The 17,546-nt window shown below is 39.1% G+C and overlaps 1 protein-coding gene across 1 annotated transcript in view; it reads left to right on the forward strand.

Annotated features, from left to right (window-relative positions):
* Positions 1–17,546, forward strand: part of LOC145999282 (angiotensin-converting enzyme-like) — a 280,447-nt gene that overhangs the window by 86,851 nt on the left and 176,050 nt on the right. The window contains exon 3 of the mRNA XM_083136220.1: positions 15,663–15,768. Coding sequence (XP_082992346.1) covers positions 15,663–15,768 — 106 coding nt within the window. The remainder of the gene's footprint in view (positions 1–15,662; positions 15,769–17,546) is intronic.

Raw genomic sequence — 17,546 nt, forward strand, 5'->3', positions numbered from 1 at the left:
GTAAATGCTATGCTATTTGAAGCACTGCAGGACATGGGATGTAACGAAGAATGAAACTAAAAGTAATTCGTTTTTGAAATGACACAGTACAAGAAGCAAAGATTACATGACGACAATGCTATCGATCTGCATAAATACCAGTACCGGTACCGAAATATATACCCTGCCCGACCCCTGTCCCACATCCCTAGCTGCTCCCTTATCCCACCCTGAGCCAAAGGTACCTACGTAAACGCCTAAATGAAGTTAACATCAATTCAAGAACTATAAATATATATTATGAACAAAATATGTTATGTAATACACCAATAGGTATCAGAAGTAACAATAAAGATCTAATTAAGTAATGTGCATACATCCAAGGATGGAAAGGATGATACATAAAGTAACATCAGAGGCGTATATTCTGGGCTATCAAGGCTATCTGCGAAGCCCAGACTCGGGGAATAAAATACAGAAAAAAATATATGTATATCAGAAAATGTCCATAAAATTGTTCATTTCAATAAGAAGATGAACCTGATTTCTTAGGAGTTGGAAACATTGCCCGCTTTCTTTGAATTCGCGAGAGGGCTGGCCCAGCTGGCGGGCAACTCCACGGGGGTGAGGGATAAGCTTGACAGGGCTCCGATCAATGTTGCAAACCAATTTTTCCCAACATGTAATTTCCCCAGGATCGGGGAATTGTGGAGTGAAACTGTTACAGGAGAGAGAACAGTGTTGCATACGTATAAAGTATAAAGAGAAAGGGGGTAGCTCTCAATAGCAACGTCGACACTCAAACTGCAAGGGGGCTAGCCCCGTAAATAAGAATACACGGACATACATTTAAAAAACACTACCTTTGACTGAACAGGCAGGGGGAGGAAAGACATAAGGAATGTTCGTTACCTGAAGTTCTACGGCGATCTCTTCTCCGCTGGTCTTTGGATCGACGTGGTCCTACTCTGTAAGAAAACGGACGAGGGAGCAACTCCGGGCTCCAAACTCTGTACTTTCGTAGACCGATTTTCTAAACGATAACTTTAACTTCCGGATCATTCGTTCGCTCTTTTTCTAAACTTATGATGCCTGTGGAGCTCTCTCTCGATAATCGGATTCAACGTAAACTGAAAACAACTAGAAACGGATTCCTTTTGTAACTACTTCATCTGACGGAAAACGGAAGACAACTAAGCCTGATATTTTCTCACGCGACCTATTTAAGTGAAATTCGAACTATCGGCCGTTACGACGGTTGACTCGATCGCGTCCTTTGGCAACGGCGATTCTGAGGAAGAACGCTGATTCCTGATTTAATTTTCTAATGCAATGTCAGCGGAGTTTTTCCAACTCCGCTGAAGGACGCTGTCGCGATGAGTTTCTAAGAAGCTCTTTTTTAATGCTTAAGCGGGAGCCTTTTTATAACATGATTAGCTTATTTATTCATGATGTCCGGGTCCTAGGTTCGATTTACGTCTGCGGCGTGATACGCATATGGCGGGGAGAAAAACCCCTCTGAACTTCCTCAACAGTCTGGGTCAATGTTGCAAACCAATTTTTCGCAGCATGTAATCTTCCCAGGAATGGGGAATTTTGAAGCCAAATTATCGCGACCAAAGGGGAAAGTGTCATGTGGCAGGGACAAGAACATCATTGAACGCTTGCAGAGGAGTTGAAAAAGAGGTCGTTGACCTTCACAGAACTAGATACAGTGGGGAGTAGAAAATTGTTGGCTGAGCGGGAATTGTCTGTTGGTGCGTGGAATTTATTTAGATTTGATTTGATTTGATTTAGTTTATTTTACTTCGCGTTTTGTGCCTCTTGGCTAATTTGCGAAGATGGGGATGATTGATGAAATGATGAAATTGATGAAGGGACATTCACAAACAACCAAGCCCGAACAGGATTCGAACCCGGTACCCTTGGCGTCGCAGCGCGATGTGCTAACCACTCGGCCACAGGGTCGGGCGAATTTATTTAGAGGCAGCGTGTGAATACAGTAGTGAGTGGATTGTACTTTTGTGAGTGATGTGTGCTGTGTGTTGTGTAGTGAACTGAAATGAGGGACATAATTAACAAGCTGTCTTTTCGGCTAACGAATGACGATAAGCTCATTGACATTCGTGGCAGAGTGGTCAGTACAGCGCGCTACGTTGCCAAGGGTGGAATCCTAGTTACGTTTTTGTTTTCTTGTCCTGATTTAAAAATTGTCAAATGAAGATATTTATTGATAAGAAGGTGAAAAATAAGATACGGATTTTTTAAGGTGATTAAGCTCGAAATCAAGGGGTTTCTGGTTTGATCACATGGCACATGGCACCTCGATTCAGATCCATTTTCAACTGTAGGTCTACTCCTGATTGCCCTAACGTAGCACAAAATGAACTTAACTCAACAAGAGTTTCCAGTAAATTTTCTGTGACCTTGTATTAGAGCACTTTGAATGTTGATACCAGATGGGGTAGGTTTAATATCTCTTTTTTTATTTCACTAACTAGAATGAGTAAGTAAACTTTTAAGACAAGAGGCACAGCATAACAAGGAAAATATTTTACTTAAAAAAACATGAATGAGTCAGATGTAATTTTAAATATCGATCTACGTTGAAATAAATGTTGCGGCTTTCATATTCGATAAAGAAATATAGGCATTTCTAAATAATTAGCAAAATTAAGAAAACCAATTAGTAATGATACAATTCCGTCTTGTCATTCTGAAGTTCTGAATGCGTTGGTCCATCTCGTACCAAACACACATCACTGATTATGAGATGATTTAGATAACAGCCTTATGTTTCTTATTGGTCTTGTTAGTGGTGGGTAGTGATTGGCAAATGTGATTTCCATATGACAGTCACAATTTCTTTTAACCGGGATTTCTGCGGTTTCACTCAATGTGTACTCTGCCTCAACTATCTCGGGAGGCGCAGCGAGGCATTGCACGCTGTTGCGAAGGCTGGTAACCGTAGTCGCTTCCCCCCTTCACGCAATCCCATTCTCTCTCACGTGTTCATTGGTGGACCAGTCTTTCGTCCTACTTGCGCAGAGACTTGTTTTCGTTTCCTTGTTCCAGATATAATTGAGACAGAGTATAGTAGCAACTGATGTTGTTCAAGCAGTGTTGAATCCACCCATTTTACTCCGGAAAGGGGGGGGGGGGTGCGGTGATATCTAACTTCAAGGGGGGCAATTTTATCAATTTATAATACTAATAATACGTTACTAATATTTTTCAATCCCCCTTACTACTTCTATGTAAATTAATTATTTAGATTTTATTAATTGTTATTTATTAATAATGATACGATTGAATTCTTTTGACTTGTAATTATAAAGAGCACTGGATTAGTTATTATTACGAAAAAACAACAGAAAACGTCCGTCTACGTTAAATTAAAGTGAAGCAAGGTAAGCCAAATGAACATGGTTACTAAATCTCTCAGCTATTGTTCGAATACCCGACCAGGTTAGTGAAATTATCTAGGGGAATCCCCCCCCCCACGGGGCCACCCCCTGAATTCATCACTGTGTTCAAGTATTGTGTAGAGAAACAAAGTTACATGCAGCTTTGCAACTTCCTTAATAAGGGTTGTTCGGGGGGTTATGAGACGAAAATATTCTCACCCCTTCTCCTCCTCAGTGATTTCTTTCCTAAGGGTTGAGGTCTCCAGGCAACTCAAGGTTTGCCGACCACCGTGGCAGAGTGGTTATCACAGCGCCCTGCAACACCTTGGGTCTTGTGATCGAATCCTGGCATGGGAATTGGTGTTCTGTGTGAGTGTCCCTTAATTAAATTGATAATCCTCATATTCGCGATTAGGCAAAAGTGGCGTAAAATCGAATTGAACGAAACGAAACAAGGGGTATTTCTTTCTTTGTTATCAATAAAAAACAATAATGTACGACAATTACATTGTTACAAACCCATTATATAAGAAAATTAAAGTTTGCACAATATGAAGACAGATGGCAGCACTATCCTGGAATGCTAAAATAATTAACAAGAAGACAAATCGTGAGGTGAAAATGAAAAATGCGAACAAGAATTTTAAAAAAGAATTGTAGTTAACGTTGAAAAATAGTAAACTAGAAAGGAGAATATACAAATGTTAATCTTTAAAGACATACGTGGACTGGTGTAGCTAAACAATATGCAAATGTTTAGAAGAGCAGCCCAAAAGAAGAAAGTTGAAAGTAACAGAATTACAGAAATTAATGACCGGCTCTGTTACTGTCATAGCAGAGAGTGTAATTAATCCTTATCAACAATAAATCCAACTTGAAGAAAATAGCCACGCACCGGGTGAAGGCACATAGTGGTTCGGGTCTCACATTAAACTGTAGGTCCAGTCCTGATTGGGCTATCTGTGCATAAAGTGCACTTTAAGTCCATGACTTAAAATTAAATCCAAATAAACAATCAGAAATATACCTGACCGCTCAGGAGAAGATCCCTGACGGAAGTGAAGTGACGTAGCAGCAGGCGACTCCACTATTAGGGTCGGGGGTGTGCACCATGAGTGAAGAGTAAAATGTGGGCTCGCTGTAACTGGTGCACCGACGCAAGTCGTCTAGGGTTACCAGAAGTTCTCTTTTACCCGGACAAATCCTGTTTTTCGGGTACTATAAATGCTCCGGGCGGGTTTTTAGGAAAATTTGGAAATATCTGATTAACTGCTTAATTTCAAGATTAGTAACAAAATGTTTTCAATTTCGAAGTAAGGAAATACAACACTCTCAGTTGCAAGCGCAAAGAAATAAAATTTTCTTGCAACAAAGAAAAATTGTTGGACCTTTGCGTCTCTTCTGTTGTCACCGCCGCGCATTTGTGCATTTATCACGGCTCTTGGTGAGCAGCAAGTTTCTGACAATAGGTAAGAATATGCAATTCGCCGCGGCTTACTTTGATTTGAGTTTCATGACAGAATTCAGAAATAAACAATATTTTTTTTAACTGCCGTACTCTTAGATGTTACATGGCAGAGGAGAAGTGAAGTTCTGTCGATCAGCGATCTGAACCATGTCAAAATGCAAATCTGTTTTTAGTGACGACTTACAAGAACGGTTTCCTGACTTTAGGCCTGGAAGGAAAAAAAATCCAAGGCAGAATGTCAATTTATGTTATTCTTTTAAAGTAAGAGACCAAGCTTCACAGCCATATAGAATATTCAGACATTTGCCTACAATGAGGCCTATTATTAGTTATACGGAAAAGGTGTAAAATTATTTTGCAGGGGTGTGTGATCTATAAGCCCCAAAAAACACCAGTAAGCACAAAACGTGTCTTCGTCTAAAGTTAACAACATTTTGCAATCTAAAAATGCCTTCTTTTTTAAAGTTTGTCATCTGGTAAACCTAAAGTCGATGCCGTATATTCTTTTTAAAATTATTTGAAATACAGTCTAAATAATGCACAGGATAAGCAATGCATAAGTATTCTGGCCACTGAAAGAAAAACACATAAAATTAGGATTAATGAAGGTGTTTGTGAAGGCACTAGATAAAGAGGGTGGTGGTTTCCAGTACTTAAAGACAATATTTCCACATATCGCAGATGCAAAGTTAAAGGAAGGAATCTTCGTCGGACCACAGATTAGAGAATTCATTAAAAATTCAACATTCGACGAAATCATGCATAAAAACGAGAAAAGAGCGTGGGTTGCACTGAAGAATGTGATAACAAATTTCCTTGGAAACCGAAAATCTGAACATTATGCCGAACTTGTAGAAGAACTGCTACTGAGCTTTCATGCAATGTCCCTAAAGCTTCATTCTCTACACAGTCACTTAGACTTCTTCCCAGAAAACTTAGGTGCAGTATCAGATGAACATGGTGAACGATTTCATCAGACCATTCGTGTCTTGGAAGAAAGGTACAAGGGAAAGTGTGGGATTACTATGTTAGCGGACTATTGTTGGAGCTTGAAACGAGAAAACGAGGGTGCTCAGTATAAACGGAAGCGCCGATAAGACTACCTTGAACATCTTTATACATGTTACTCAGTGGCGTATACTGGGTTAAGAACCTGGGCTATCGCACCATATCATAGTGTTCGAATGGACAAAAATTTGCTGGTGGGGGTGTTTTTGTTTTTTTAACTCATTTGGGATGGCGGGTTGAAGTGATGTGACTCTCATTGAAGTGATGTGATTCCTCATAAATAAAACATGGAAATATACACTGTCAGTAAGGAAAGGATTTCAAGAATTTCATTCTTATTTGCATAAATGAGAGGCCCATATTGTGAAATATTATGTAGGCCTACATACGAGAATAAAAATAAAATTTCAACCTACCTATTTTCATGATTTTAAGTTCGGGTACTCCTTGTTGGCGCAGTAATAACGTCGTTGCCTTGAAACTAAGGGGTCCCGGGTTCGTTGCATGGTTTTAGATACCACTTTAACTGTAGGTCCGATCCCCATTAGCTTATCTGTTCATAAAGTGAACATACAAGAAAAAATCCACAACAATTTGGAGTCCATTTTAGTCGAGTAAACCACAGTTCAAAGTCAAATTTGCTTTATGTCTACTCGGGATTGATTTGACTTGATTTTCTTTATTTAGCGTCGCATTTCTTCCACTATTGCCTAATCGCGACGATGGAGACGAATGAATACTTATATCCAGGCTAGGATCCGTACACTGGCGCCGTACTCGCTGCGTTTACCGCTCCGTGATAATCGGACTGCACTGCTATGTGCCTCCGTCGGGAATCGAACCTGGTACACCTTCATTACAGGACGACAGCGTCACCACTACGCCATCTGGGAGGCATCTACAACATCAGTTTGGTTCATTCATTCGATTTAGCTTACTTCGCTTTTCTGCCACTTTTGGATGATCGCGAACGACGCCAGAGCCTCGCTACTCTTCAAAATGCAGTCCAGGATGTACTACGTGGAAGGGGGGTTGACATTTGCGTGTCTTGGGAAAGCGTCACCCCTTACCCCCTAAACAAGCAAGGATGCTCTGTTCAAGAAGTGAACTCCCCTTTGTTTTAAAGACAGCACGCCACTATCTCCCCACATGTTATCGTTCTTGTCGACCCTTGATTGTCCTGAAATTCCTTCAGCCCTTATCTGAAAGTTTCTCATTACTCAAATGCTTGAAGTGCTTCTTCACGGTGTCAGGGAATTGTAGGTTTCTGACGTATACATCAGGCGATAATGTAATCAAACATCCACTATAGATTTTTTTGTTGTTAATAATCTTATCCTTCTGTCATACATTACTATCTCTATTTTCATTGCACAGTGTGTGCCAAAAGTATAATGACCGTGCCAGTTCACCAGCGGAACAGACTTTTCTGCATTTAGAGTCTCGTCTCTCCCAGCTGTGAGCATAGGCGTGCGCTCAGGAAGCAAGGGGAGGCCGTTGCCCCTCCTAATACTCTCGCTTAGAAATTTAGTGTAAAGGAATCTTATTACCGACATTAAACAATATTATTCCCTTTAAAAAATAAAGTATTTTCAAGCCGACGAAAGGTCCAAGCAACTAACTACGGCGAGTTTATTTCCTATGCAATTGGACAATCTCACTTCGTTGTACAGCAAATTACTTGTTATTAAGACTCAACCCATTTTATTCGTTAGCCTAGTGTCACACCTATGTGGTTGCAGAATATATTAGACACATATTGGAAATTAATAAATTATGTGTAGTTGTTTTGAATCTGCTGTATCAAATCATGTTTACATGTAAATTAGTCTGAATCACAGAAAAAGAAAATGAAAGGGGAGGGGAACAGATAACTTTTGTGGCACGAAAGCTGTAATTCTAATAGATTGATTTTCGGTGGATTCGGGTACACACATACCCCGCGACAGGTTAAGTTTGCAGCAGGTTTTATGTATTAATCCGCGCGAGAACGGCGTTCAGCATCTCCCGTGCGAGTCTTGCCTCGACCGCCGAGCTGTTCATATCACAGACATTGAGAAAATCGGCAGTATTGCAGCGGAACTATATTCTGCGCGCACGTTTGGGTCTACATGGGCGAAAAGTTGCTGCAAACTTGACTTGTCTTCGAGTGAGATGGAATAAGCTGTTTTTCTCCGACTGAACTTTCATCAAGGTATTTGCCACCTTAATCAGAGGGTCTGCGCACGCCTGTGGCTGTGGGTATGATATCCACGGATATACGATTGTAATGGATTCGGATAATAAATACTCGAATTTGAACCCCCAATCCCTAGCGTACAAACTAAGTTTACTCCTAAACCAACTCGTTTCAACACGTAGTCAAAGGGTACACTGATAGCACTGACATCTGGTGGTCATTAATGGACTAACTAACTAACTCCCTAGCCTTATTAAACCAGAAGGTTCATGGCTGCAGCAACACAGGCCTTCCATCTGTCCATATCTTGAGCAAGTTCTATATACTCTTTTCCATCCCTACCGATTTCTTTTAGGTCCATCTCAACGTTGTCCCTCCATCTTCGTGTTGGCCTTCCTACAGGTCTCTTACCATCAGGTTTCCCAACAAGAATCATGTAAACTCCTCTTTCCTCTCCCATTCGTGCCACATGGCCTGCCCACCTAAGTCTTCTTGATTGAATTATTCTAATAATATCTGGACATGAATACAAATTATGTAGTTCTAAATTATGTAACCTTCTCCACTCACCTGTCTCCTCATCCCTTTTAGGTCCAAAGATTTTCCTAAGGATCTTATTTTCAAATACTCTCAATTTATGTTCCTCTTTCAATGAAAGGGACCAAGTTTCACATCCATATAATACTATAGGCAAAATTACTGTTTTGTATATTTTAACTTTTAGTTTCTTAGATATTAACATGCATTTCCTGAATTAAGCCTATTTTTTATTTCCTCTTTAATATCATTTTCATTTGTTAATATTACTCCTAAGTATTTGAATTTGGAAACTGGTTCAAACGAGTTGTTATCAATTATTAGATTTTGATTATTACCTAACACTTGGTTTCGGCCTGTAAACATATATTTAGTTTTCTCTTTGTTAACTTCCAAATCTATCTCTTTAGCAGTTTTGAAAAATATTTTAGCATTATTCTTAATTGTATTCACATCATCCCCCAGTAAGTCTACATCATCTGCATATGCTAACAACTGAGTCATACCATTTAATTTTAGTCCTTCTTTAGTTTCTTTTACCTTCCTAACAGCATATTCTAAGGCAAAATTAAAGAGCAATGGAGATAATGCATCTCCTTGTTTTAACCCATCATGAATTGTAAATTTGTCAGACATATTAATACCCACACGAATTTTACTTTCTGTTTCACTGGTGCATATTTTTATCACACTAACAAGCTTCTTAGGTATTCCAAACTCTAATAATATATTATATAATTTATCTCTTTTGACCGAATCATATGCTTTTTTGAAATCAATGAATAGCTGATGGACATTTTGATTATATTCCCACTTTTTTTCAAGTGTCTGTCTGATGTGAAAAATTTGATCTGTAGTTGATCTGTTACGTTTAAATGCACATTGATAATCACCTATAATTTCATTAGCATATGGGGTTAGTCTTGTTAAAAGAATGTTAGATAATATTTTATATGTCGTTGAGAGTAGAGAAATTCCATGGTAATTATTGCAGTTCATTTTATCACCTTTTTTAAACACAGGAACAATTGTGGCTGTGGGTCTGATATCCAAGGATATACGATTGTAATGGATTCGGATAATAAATACTCAAATGTGAACCCCCAATAGAATCAGCAGCTAAAGAAAGTATAGGATACCATAAACTGAGAAAAAGTAAGCCATGGTTTGATAATGAATGCAGGGAGTGGTAATCCCACATAAGTAAATTCCATTAAGAGTGACCTGTAAGAAATTAATAAGGATGGAAATGTTTTTAAATTAAACTTACGTGTAAATATGTTAAGATATAATTATCTAGGTTAAAAACATCTGTTATAAGGTAGTTACAACCGCAAGGCAATAGTTCACTGGCTGGTAAGGTACAAAATCGCATACCCCAAAAAACATATTCCATGAAATTAAATCGAAAATACGCCACTGAGCATGCATCCCCCCCCCAAACCACCCCAACCAAAAAGGTTAATTCGTTCACTGCATTATAATACATGCTTTAGCTGGCCCCCGTGGCGGAGTGGTTAGCACATCCCGCTACGACGCCAGGGGTCCCGCTCGGGTCTATCATAAATAGTAACGTCATAATAACTGTGTAAAGTTGCACAATTCATTTTGAATTACCCTGTATAAGCCACGCTGTAGTCAGATGTGAATGACTGAATGTTACTAAGCTACAGTTTTATAGTAATAGTAGGTAAGGTGTATTGTTGCAGTAATTCTATGCCGATGAGTCATTGTCACAAAAAAGAGACATTTGGGCGTCCCGTTTTAAGTATAAAAAAATCGGGACAGAGAGAAAAAAAAGGGAGGGCTATCCAGGTTATACGGGACGTTGGTCACCTTAATTTATATTGTAATGACTAAAGCCCGGATTTGTATGCTATTACATATTCTATCCTTTCTAGATACATACCTTCAACAGGAAAATGTCAACGAATTAAATAACTGACATAATCTTGCATGAGTTTTCTGGTACATATTTTTATATATTTGCCAGGATGTTACATATTTTACATATTTGTTAATATACTTCACATAAAACAACATATTTCGGTATTCTTTTTCCTATCTTCATCCGTTCTACTATATTTTCGATTTCTGAAACATGATGAAGACAATTTGTAACTCATTTGATATCGTATTTTCTAATCAATGAGATGCTTAGTGCTTACGGTCACCTGAAATTGCCTGCCAAGTCGAAAGACAGGCTGAAGATAAAATTAAAAAAGGGGGGGACTGTTATTTGTCAAAAGATGCTGGAGTTCCTTCCCCCTCCCCTTTCTGGTTACATATTTTCATTTCGCTTTTAGGATTAGGCAAACGACCTAGAAACTTGGCATCGGTGTACCAAAAAGCTACTTTCCTCTACGTAGCGAGTTACACAATATGTTCCCTTGTACAAAAAGTACAAAAGTAGCTATGTATTTTCATTCGATTTCTTAAATATGTACACGTTGCTGTCCTTTTTTGAGTTTATAAATTTGAAACAAATTTTAATTTGAACAGCTTATGTCCTTATTGAATATGTTCAAATAAAATGAATATCTAAGAAAATTCTTGAAATTGCTTGAATATTGGATTATTACATATCCTTTCATACTACATATTTAGCTACATATCCTCTTGATAATACGTATTAAGCAGTGGCGTTTACTGTGTCCAATGTCTGGGCCATCTCACTATGTCACGTGGTCCTAGGCTATGAATAGAAAAAATTACCAACCCATAAGAAATCAGGTTGCCAACCCATAGGAATCAGGTTGCCAACCCATAGGAAATCAAGTTGCTAACCCATAGGAAATCAGGTTGCTAACCCACAGGAAATCAGGTTGCTAACCCATAGGAAATCAGGTTGCCAACCCATAAGGAATCAGGTTGCCAATCCATAGGAAATCAGGTTGCCAACTCCAGAATTAACATCATCATCTCACTGATAAGAATAATATTATTTACAATTTGTGATCGATTTTTCTTCTGTATTTTATTCCCTAGACTTCAGGCTTCGCAGATAGCCTAGAATATACGCTACTGGTATTTAGGTACATATTTCATCAATTATTGTTACATATTTATGTACGTACATATTTTGTACTTTGATATTACATAAAAATTCGTGGTCTAGTAATGAAAATTCGTGATCAGTGTCAAGCATTTGACGACTAGAAATGTAGATACTATATGGCATAATTGGCGTTACTTTAAAAACATGATTCTTAATTGGAACAACAAAGAATCTTTGATCTAAGATATGCTATATTCAGTGCACGACTTGAGGCGGTATTCGAGGGATAGTATTCCCACTACCAGCTACGTAAGTTTTCACAAGGGATCCTCCCAGATAGCTCCAAGGCTCGACCAAACATCCTTTCAGCTAACATTTTTCATTCAAGCGCTGGCTATATTTATGTAGAATAGTTATATTTGTGTATCATTTTTTAATATTTTTAAAGATGGTTTCAACTGACATGATGAAAAAATAAAGTCTCGAGATTTATTCAACTGGTGCTTTCGATTCAGAATTTTCCTTATGAACTTCTTGAGAAGTTGATAATTTGAAAGAGTTGAATGAAAGACATTCATATTGTTATTATTAATTAATTGCATGTAATATTTTTCTCATATATTTTATTGGTCAATTACTTTGTAATAAACATGCAAAGCATTGTGGAATTCTTTTTATATCTGTGTGGTTTTTTAAAAATAAATAATAATTATACTGTGCTGCCATCTGTGAACGAAAATTTAAGCTTGATACGCTTAATGAGAAGTTGGAGATAATATGAGTACACTGAATGATAAAGAGGAACTGTATTAGTTAACACGGGCACAAAAAATATGCCAAATACGTCTCCTAGGGAGGGGCAAGTGGGGCACTGAATTAAGCAACTAATCTAATTTCTCCCGACTTCATGGATTGTTTTGACTTACTTAAAAATATCCGGGATTAATTCAGTCACTCTCTGCACCAGCGGTTTCCATCCGAAGTGCCGCGAGATATTTTAGGGATAATAAACTGTATTATATTCTGATGTGTTTTCCTTATATTATCTTTGAATAAATTATCAACATTAGCACTAGAGTATACTAAAGTATTATAGAGTATAGGTATTTAATTTACAATAAATTTAACTTGCTCCTGATAGCATATTTCACTGTATTTAAGATTATATTTTTTTCAAAAAAATTAACAAGGGTGCCCCAAATTTTGAATCTCATTTTCCGGAAATGTAAAAAGGTTGGGAATCACTGCTCTATACCCTGTATCGGTTATCTCTGGAGGAAGGCCACGCATAGCATCAGGGAAGCAGGGGGGGGGGGGATCTGGTGGCCAGAGCGCTGGTACCTGCTGTCGCTTTCTCCCCTCCATGCAATCCCGTTCCCTCCCACATGTTCATTGGTGGAGCTGTCTCGAGTCACAACTTTCGCAGAGACTTCTTTTCGTTCTACGTAAAAATCGTGTTGAAATATTTCAATTAAAAATGGTTAATATTCACTGTTCGTTTAATTATACCGGGTGTTTCGTAAATAATTGAGGGGTTTGAATGTCTATTGCAAGTAAACTATGTTGATGCGAGTGTGGAAAGAAATAGACTATCGTGTCGATGCGTGCCGTGTCACCCGTGATGCACAAGTTGAACATTTGTAAGTGCACAAAAAAATGTTTGAGTTCCTAGTTCGTTCTGGACTGGTTTCACTAACGTAAGTTCACTAGTTTTCTTGCAATAAATTTGTGTAAGCCCTTAAGTATTTATCAAAAACCCGGTATAATGAAATCTGAAGCGAAAATTTCATTTTGCATGTAGCAATGCAAATTTGCTGTAGTGTTAAAATAAAAAGGAAAAATAAAGGTGAATTATAACAGAGAATGATATTGGATACGATTGCAAATTGCCACTTTGTTAGATATTGTACACATTTAGAGTGGCCGCGGTGGCTCAGCCGGTAACGCGTCGGACTACCATGCTAAAGGTCCCCCGGGTTCGATCCCCGGCCGGTTCAAATCCGGGAACTTTTCAAACGATGGAAGCGGCCCCGGCGCCCACCCAGCGCCGAATAACATGGGTACCTGGGGGAAACCCTGGGGGGTAAAGGCGGTCAGGGGCGTGATGCTGATCACATCACCCCCACTCACGACCGGATCAAGAAAGTGTGGGGCGTTACCCCCACACCCCCTATACGCCTTCAGGGCGTGGTGCTATGCACAGGGGAGCACTTTTTTTTACACATTTAGAGTTTTTTATTTATATACTCGTACAATGTTCCGCTTATTTCTCTTAGAAAATTATATATATATATATATATATGTGTGTGTGTGTGTGTGTGTGTGTGTGTGTGTGTGTGTGTGTGTGCGCGCGCGCGTATGGGTGTGTGCGTGATAGAGAGAGGGGGGAGTGTAACAAAACGCAGTTTCTCAACAGTTCGTACCATCGAAATTAACCCATAACAAAGAGAACGTTACAAAGAAAAGCTGTTCATCTTGACGTCCCCTAAAATCTGTGATAACTTCGTTGTTGTTGAACAGCTACATCTATATAAGCTACAGACAATAGTAGCCCCGTCTACTTCGCTGCACTATTTGACACCAGATGTAGTGCAGGGGCAGGCTGGTTCAAGGAAATGACGTTCAACAAAGTAGACGGAAAGTGGTGTGCAAGTTCAGAAGATTCAACAAATGTCTGTCTGCTACTTTAAACGTTCGTTTGATTAGTTAGCACGCACCACGTGACCATGCACCATACATTACACCGCTCCGGAACACAGTGCAAACGGTGCGGACACGAAATACATTCACTGACACCAAATGTACGAAATGGACGAGTCGGTGTTGCACCGTGTAACCTACTAGAGGCATGAGTGCCGAGAGAGTAAAAAAGTTCAGCCAACTATACGGAGCTATAATTCTTGTCCGTTCTTACGGCGGGCGCCCCACATGCTGGCAAGTGAAGTGGAGAGCGGGAAAGCGACCAAAATAGCGCGATAAGAAACGCAGAAGCCTGTAGAACGAGGTGCCCGCAGCACCTCCTCCCGCGACGTCGTAACTCTCGGCACCATCGCTGTTGTCTGGTTGGTCTGCTGAGTATTCTCCGCTCCCCACTTCCCTTGCCAGCATGTAGAGCGCCCACCGTAATACTAGACAAACGCTAGGCCTATAGTGAGCCGTAATTCTTTAACAGACTAATGTTTGGAAAGAGAACAACACGCAACACAAGGGGGCGTAAAATTGACAAATTTTAAATTGGAAATGGGGTCCGATGACGGTCGGTTCGAAACAGCTTTTCTACGTATTTTCCCCCGTTGCTTACATATCATAATCACAAGCAGCGAAAGAGTATACAAATCCTATTATACTATTATAGTTGGAACACTTTGCTGTACAGCCAAAAGAAAATATATCCAGGTTGTGGGAAAAAATGAAAGAGGCGCGCTGGCATGGTTCAGATTAGGGGGATGGAAACAACTAAGAAAGCGAAACGAAGCAGGAGAAACGATATGTCCTTTGTGCGATGGGGAGGGGACGGACTAGCATATGCTACCGAACTGCCCTTCTACACGTGACCTAAGGGACAAATGGATGAAAACCTTAACAGGGAGGGAGGTGATAGAAGTGCTGGACGACAGAATAAAGATAAAGGAAGCGGGGCAGCAAGTGGGGAAATATCTGGGAGAAGTAAGAGAACGACGGGGGAAAGCTATTAGAGAAGGCAGCGAAATGAGTGTTCATGCTCCAGCCGAGCCATCTTTATAGTGTAAGTGTGTGTAAAGCAAAATGTATGCGGTTTTTGGTGAGAGTGCAGGAAAAGAAAAGTGGGGTGAGGAAGGAGGAAGAAAGACTGGAAGAAGAACTGTCGAGGGAGGAGATGAATGTTATATAGGGGACAAATTAAGAGACAGCTTAAAAGAAAACTAAATGTAACAAAATATTGCAGAAAAATCAAAACTATGTAGTGCGTACAGCCTATGGCTCGCACAAAAAGAAAATAAATCTAAATCTAAAACTAAACAGAAAATATAACAGAAGCTCACTAGTAAGTTGGCGCCACTGTTTCGAACACTGATGGAAAGTATATCAAATCTTCTCTCTTTTCAGCTGAGGAATCGGATCAATGAAATGGAGAAGATAGTCAATGATGCTTTTGTCTGCGAATTCACTGCAAACAAGAGAAAACCGTGCAAAAAACTTAGTCTAACTCCAGGTAAGTGTAATTAGTGAGTACTTACCCTTTTATTTTGGTTCGTTTAAGTTCTGCTTTCCACTAGTAAAAGGATGCTCGGCAGTTCATAGACCTACTAGTGATGGATATAAGTCGACTAATATCGATTATTGAAACCAGCGACTAATGAAAAATTACTTGCCTGTTGTTAGACGAATTTGTCCAACGACTACTACTAGCCGTTGCCGACTATTACTTCGACTACTAATATTAGTCGAAAAAGTACTAGACTATTTTTTTCGACTAATTAGTCATTTTTTGTTTGGACTAATGACCAATTAGTCGATGGTGCCATTACTAGTTCATACAATGTCACTAACACCAGCTGAAAGAATTGAAATGAAATAGATAGGAAAATTATAAAATATGTATTAAAATGTTTCGTATATAGGAGAGAGTCGTACAGTACCGGCCACCTTAAGCTTATTGATTATAATTGATAAAGGATTAGGAGATAGTCGGATTGAACATAGTAATATGATACCTCAATGCATACTTTAAGGAACACGGGTTTAATTTCTATGGAATTCTTTCAGAACTACAAGATATATATACAAAAAAAACAAAACGAAAAGCTGAATTTTCAATGAGTGGAAAAATTGTCGTCCAGTATCGGCCAGTCAATATTATAGTTTTAGGTGCTGGTAACTATTGATAAATGCTTCAGTTTTATGAAGAAACTGTGAACTATGTGTACAGAGGTATGGTAGTTAACAAATGTGGAAATAAAGTCCGTTAAAGCAGAATTGAAATCACATTTTTATACAAAATATTTTCTTGGTCAACGCATTCAACATGTGCCAAACTCTATATTCGGTACACTGAACCCAATCTTCCTCAAAGGACTCTAGAAAAATTATGTATTGTGCAGTTTCTACAGTTGTCTTCTTATTTACTGAGGGGCATAAACTTTTGTTCAAGTCTTTCATATACGAAAGTAATTGTTTTTCAATTTCGTCATCAAACTTCTTCTTAAATCTGCCCATATGAGGTGTTAGGTGCACATCCATTCCACATTGAATTGCTCTCAATCTATCTCCTAACGTGCTTCTTGGTAAACAAAATATACTAGCTGCTTGACTTGCCGTCATTTTGTTTGTCATAACCTCATTTACCTCTTTCATGGCCTCTTCAGTCCATTTACCTCTTTTGTTGCCCTCCTCGTCTGCCATCTTACTCTGAAAACAAAAGCAAGCAGAACTGTAGTATGTGTGTACACAGTTCTGTGTGGCCGATACTGGACGACACTTCGCTGGCCGATACTGTACGATCATTAGGTGGTAACAAAAATTTCGATTACACGTTGTTTAAAATCAATTTGCTAAACTACTTACAAGTTCTCGTATCCTTATATAATACCGATGAACTGAATCTGACCATAAAATCAAGCACAAACCTCGAACATGAATACCAGGACCATAGAAATAACTTCTCTCACGCAGCCACATGACTCTTCACAGTAACACAGGCACAGCTCTCACAATACTGCGTGAAAGCGGGTGACCCCGAACTATAGCGCACACGAATACATACCCTTCCCCCCTACTCCCGTGAACTATTGCTATGTAGCGTCAAATGTCCGAAATAGCAATTGGCCGATACTGTAGGACGGCCGGTACTGTACGACTTCCACTATTTCGTACTATATTTTAGGTTCTAGTGAATTTCTCGGAAATTCTGTCACAGCCACTATCTGAACTATTGACATTCAACCACTATTCCCAAAATCAGCAGGGTATTTGCGAAATATGATAGTTGTA

The sequence above is a fragment of the Lepisma saccharinum genome, chromosome 15, assembly GCF_977018435.1.
Source record: "Lepisma saccharinum chromosome 15, izLepSacc3.1, whole genome shotgun sequence".
Classification (NCBI taxonomy): Eukaryota; Metazoa; Arthropoda; class Insecta; order Zygentoma; family Lepismatidae; genus Lepisma; species Lepisma saccharinum.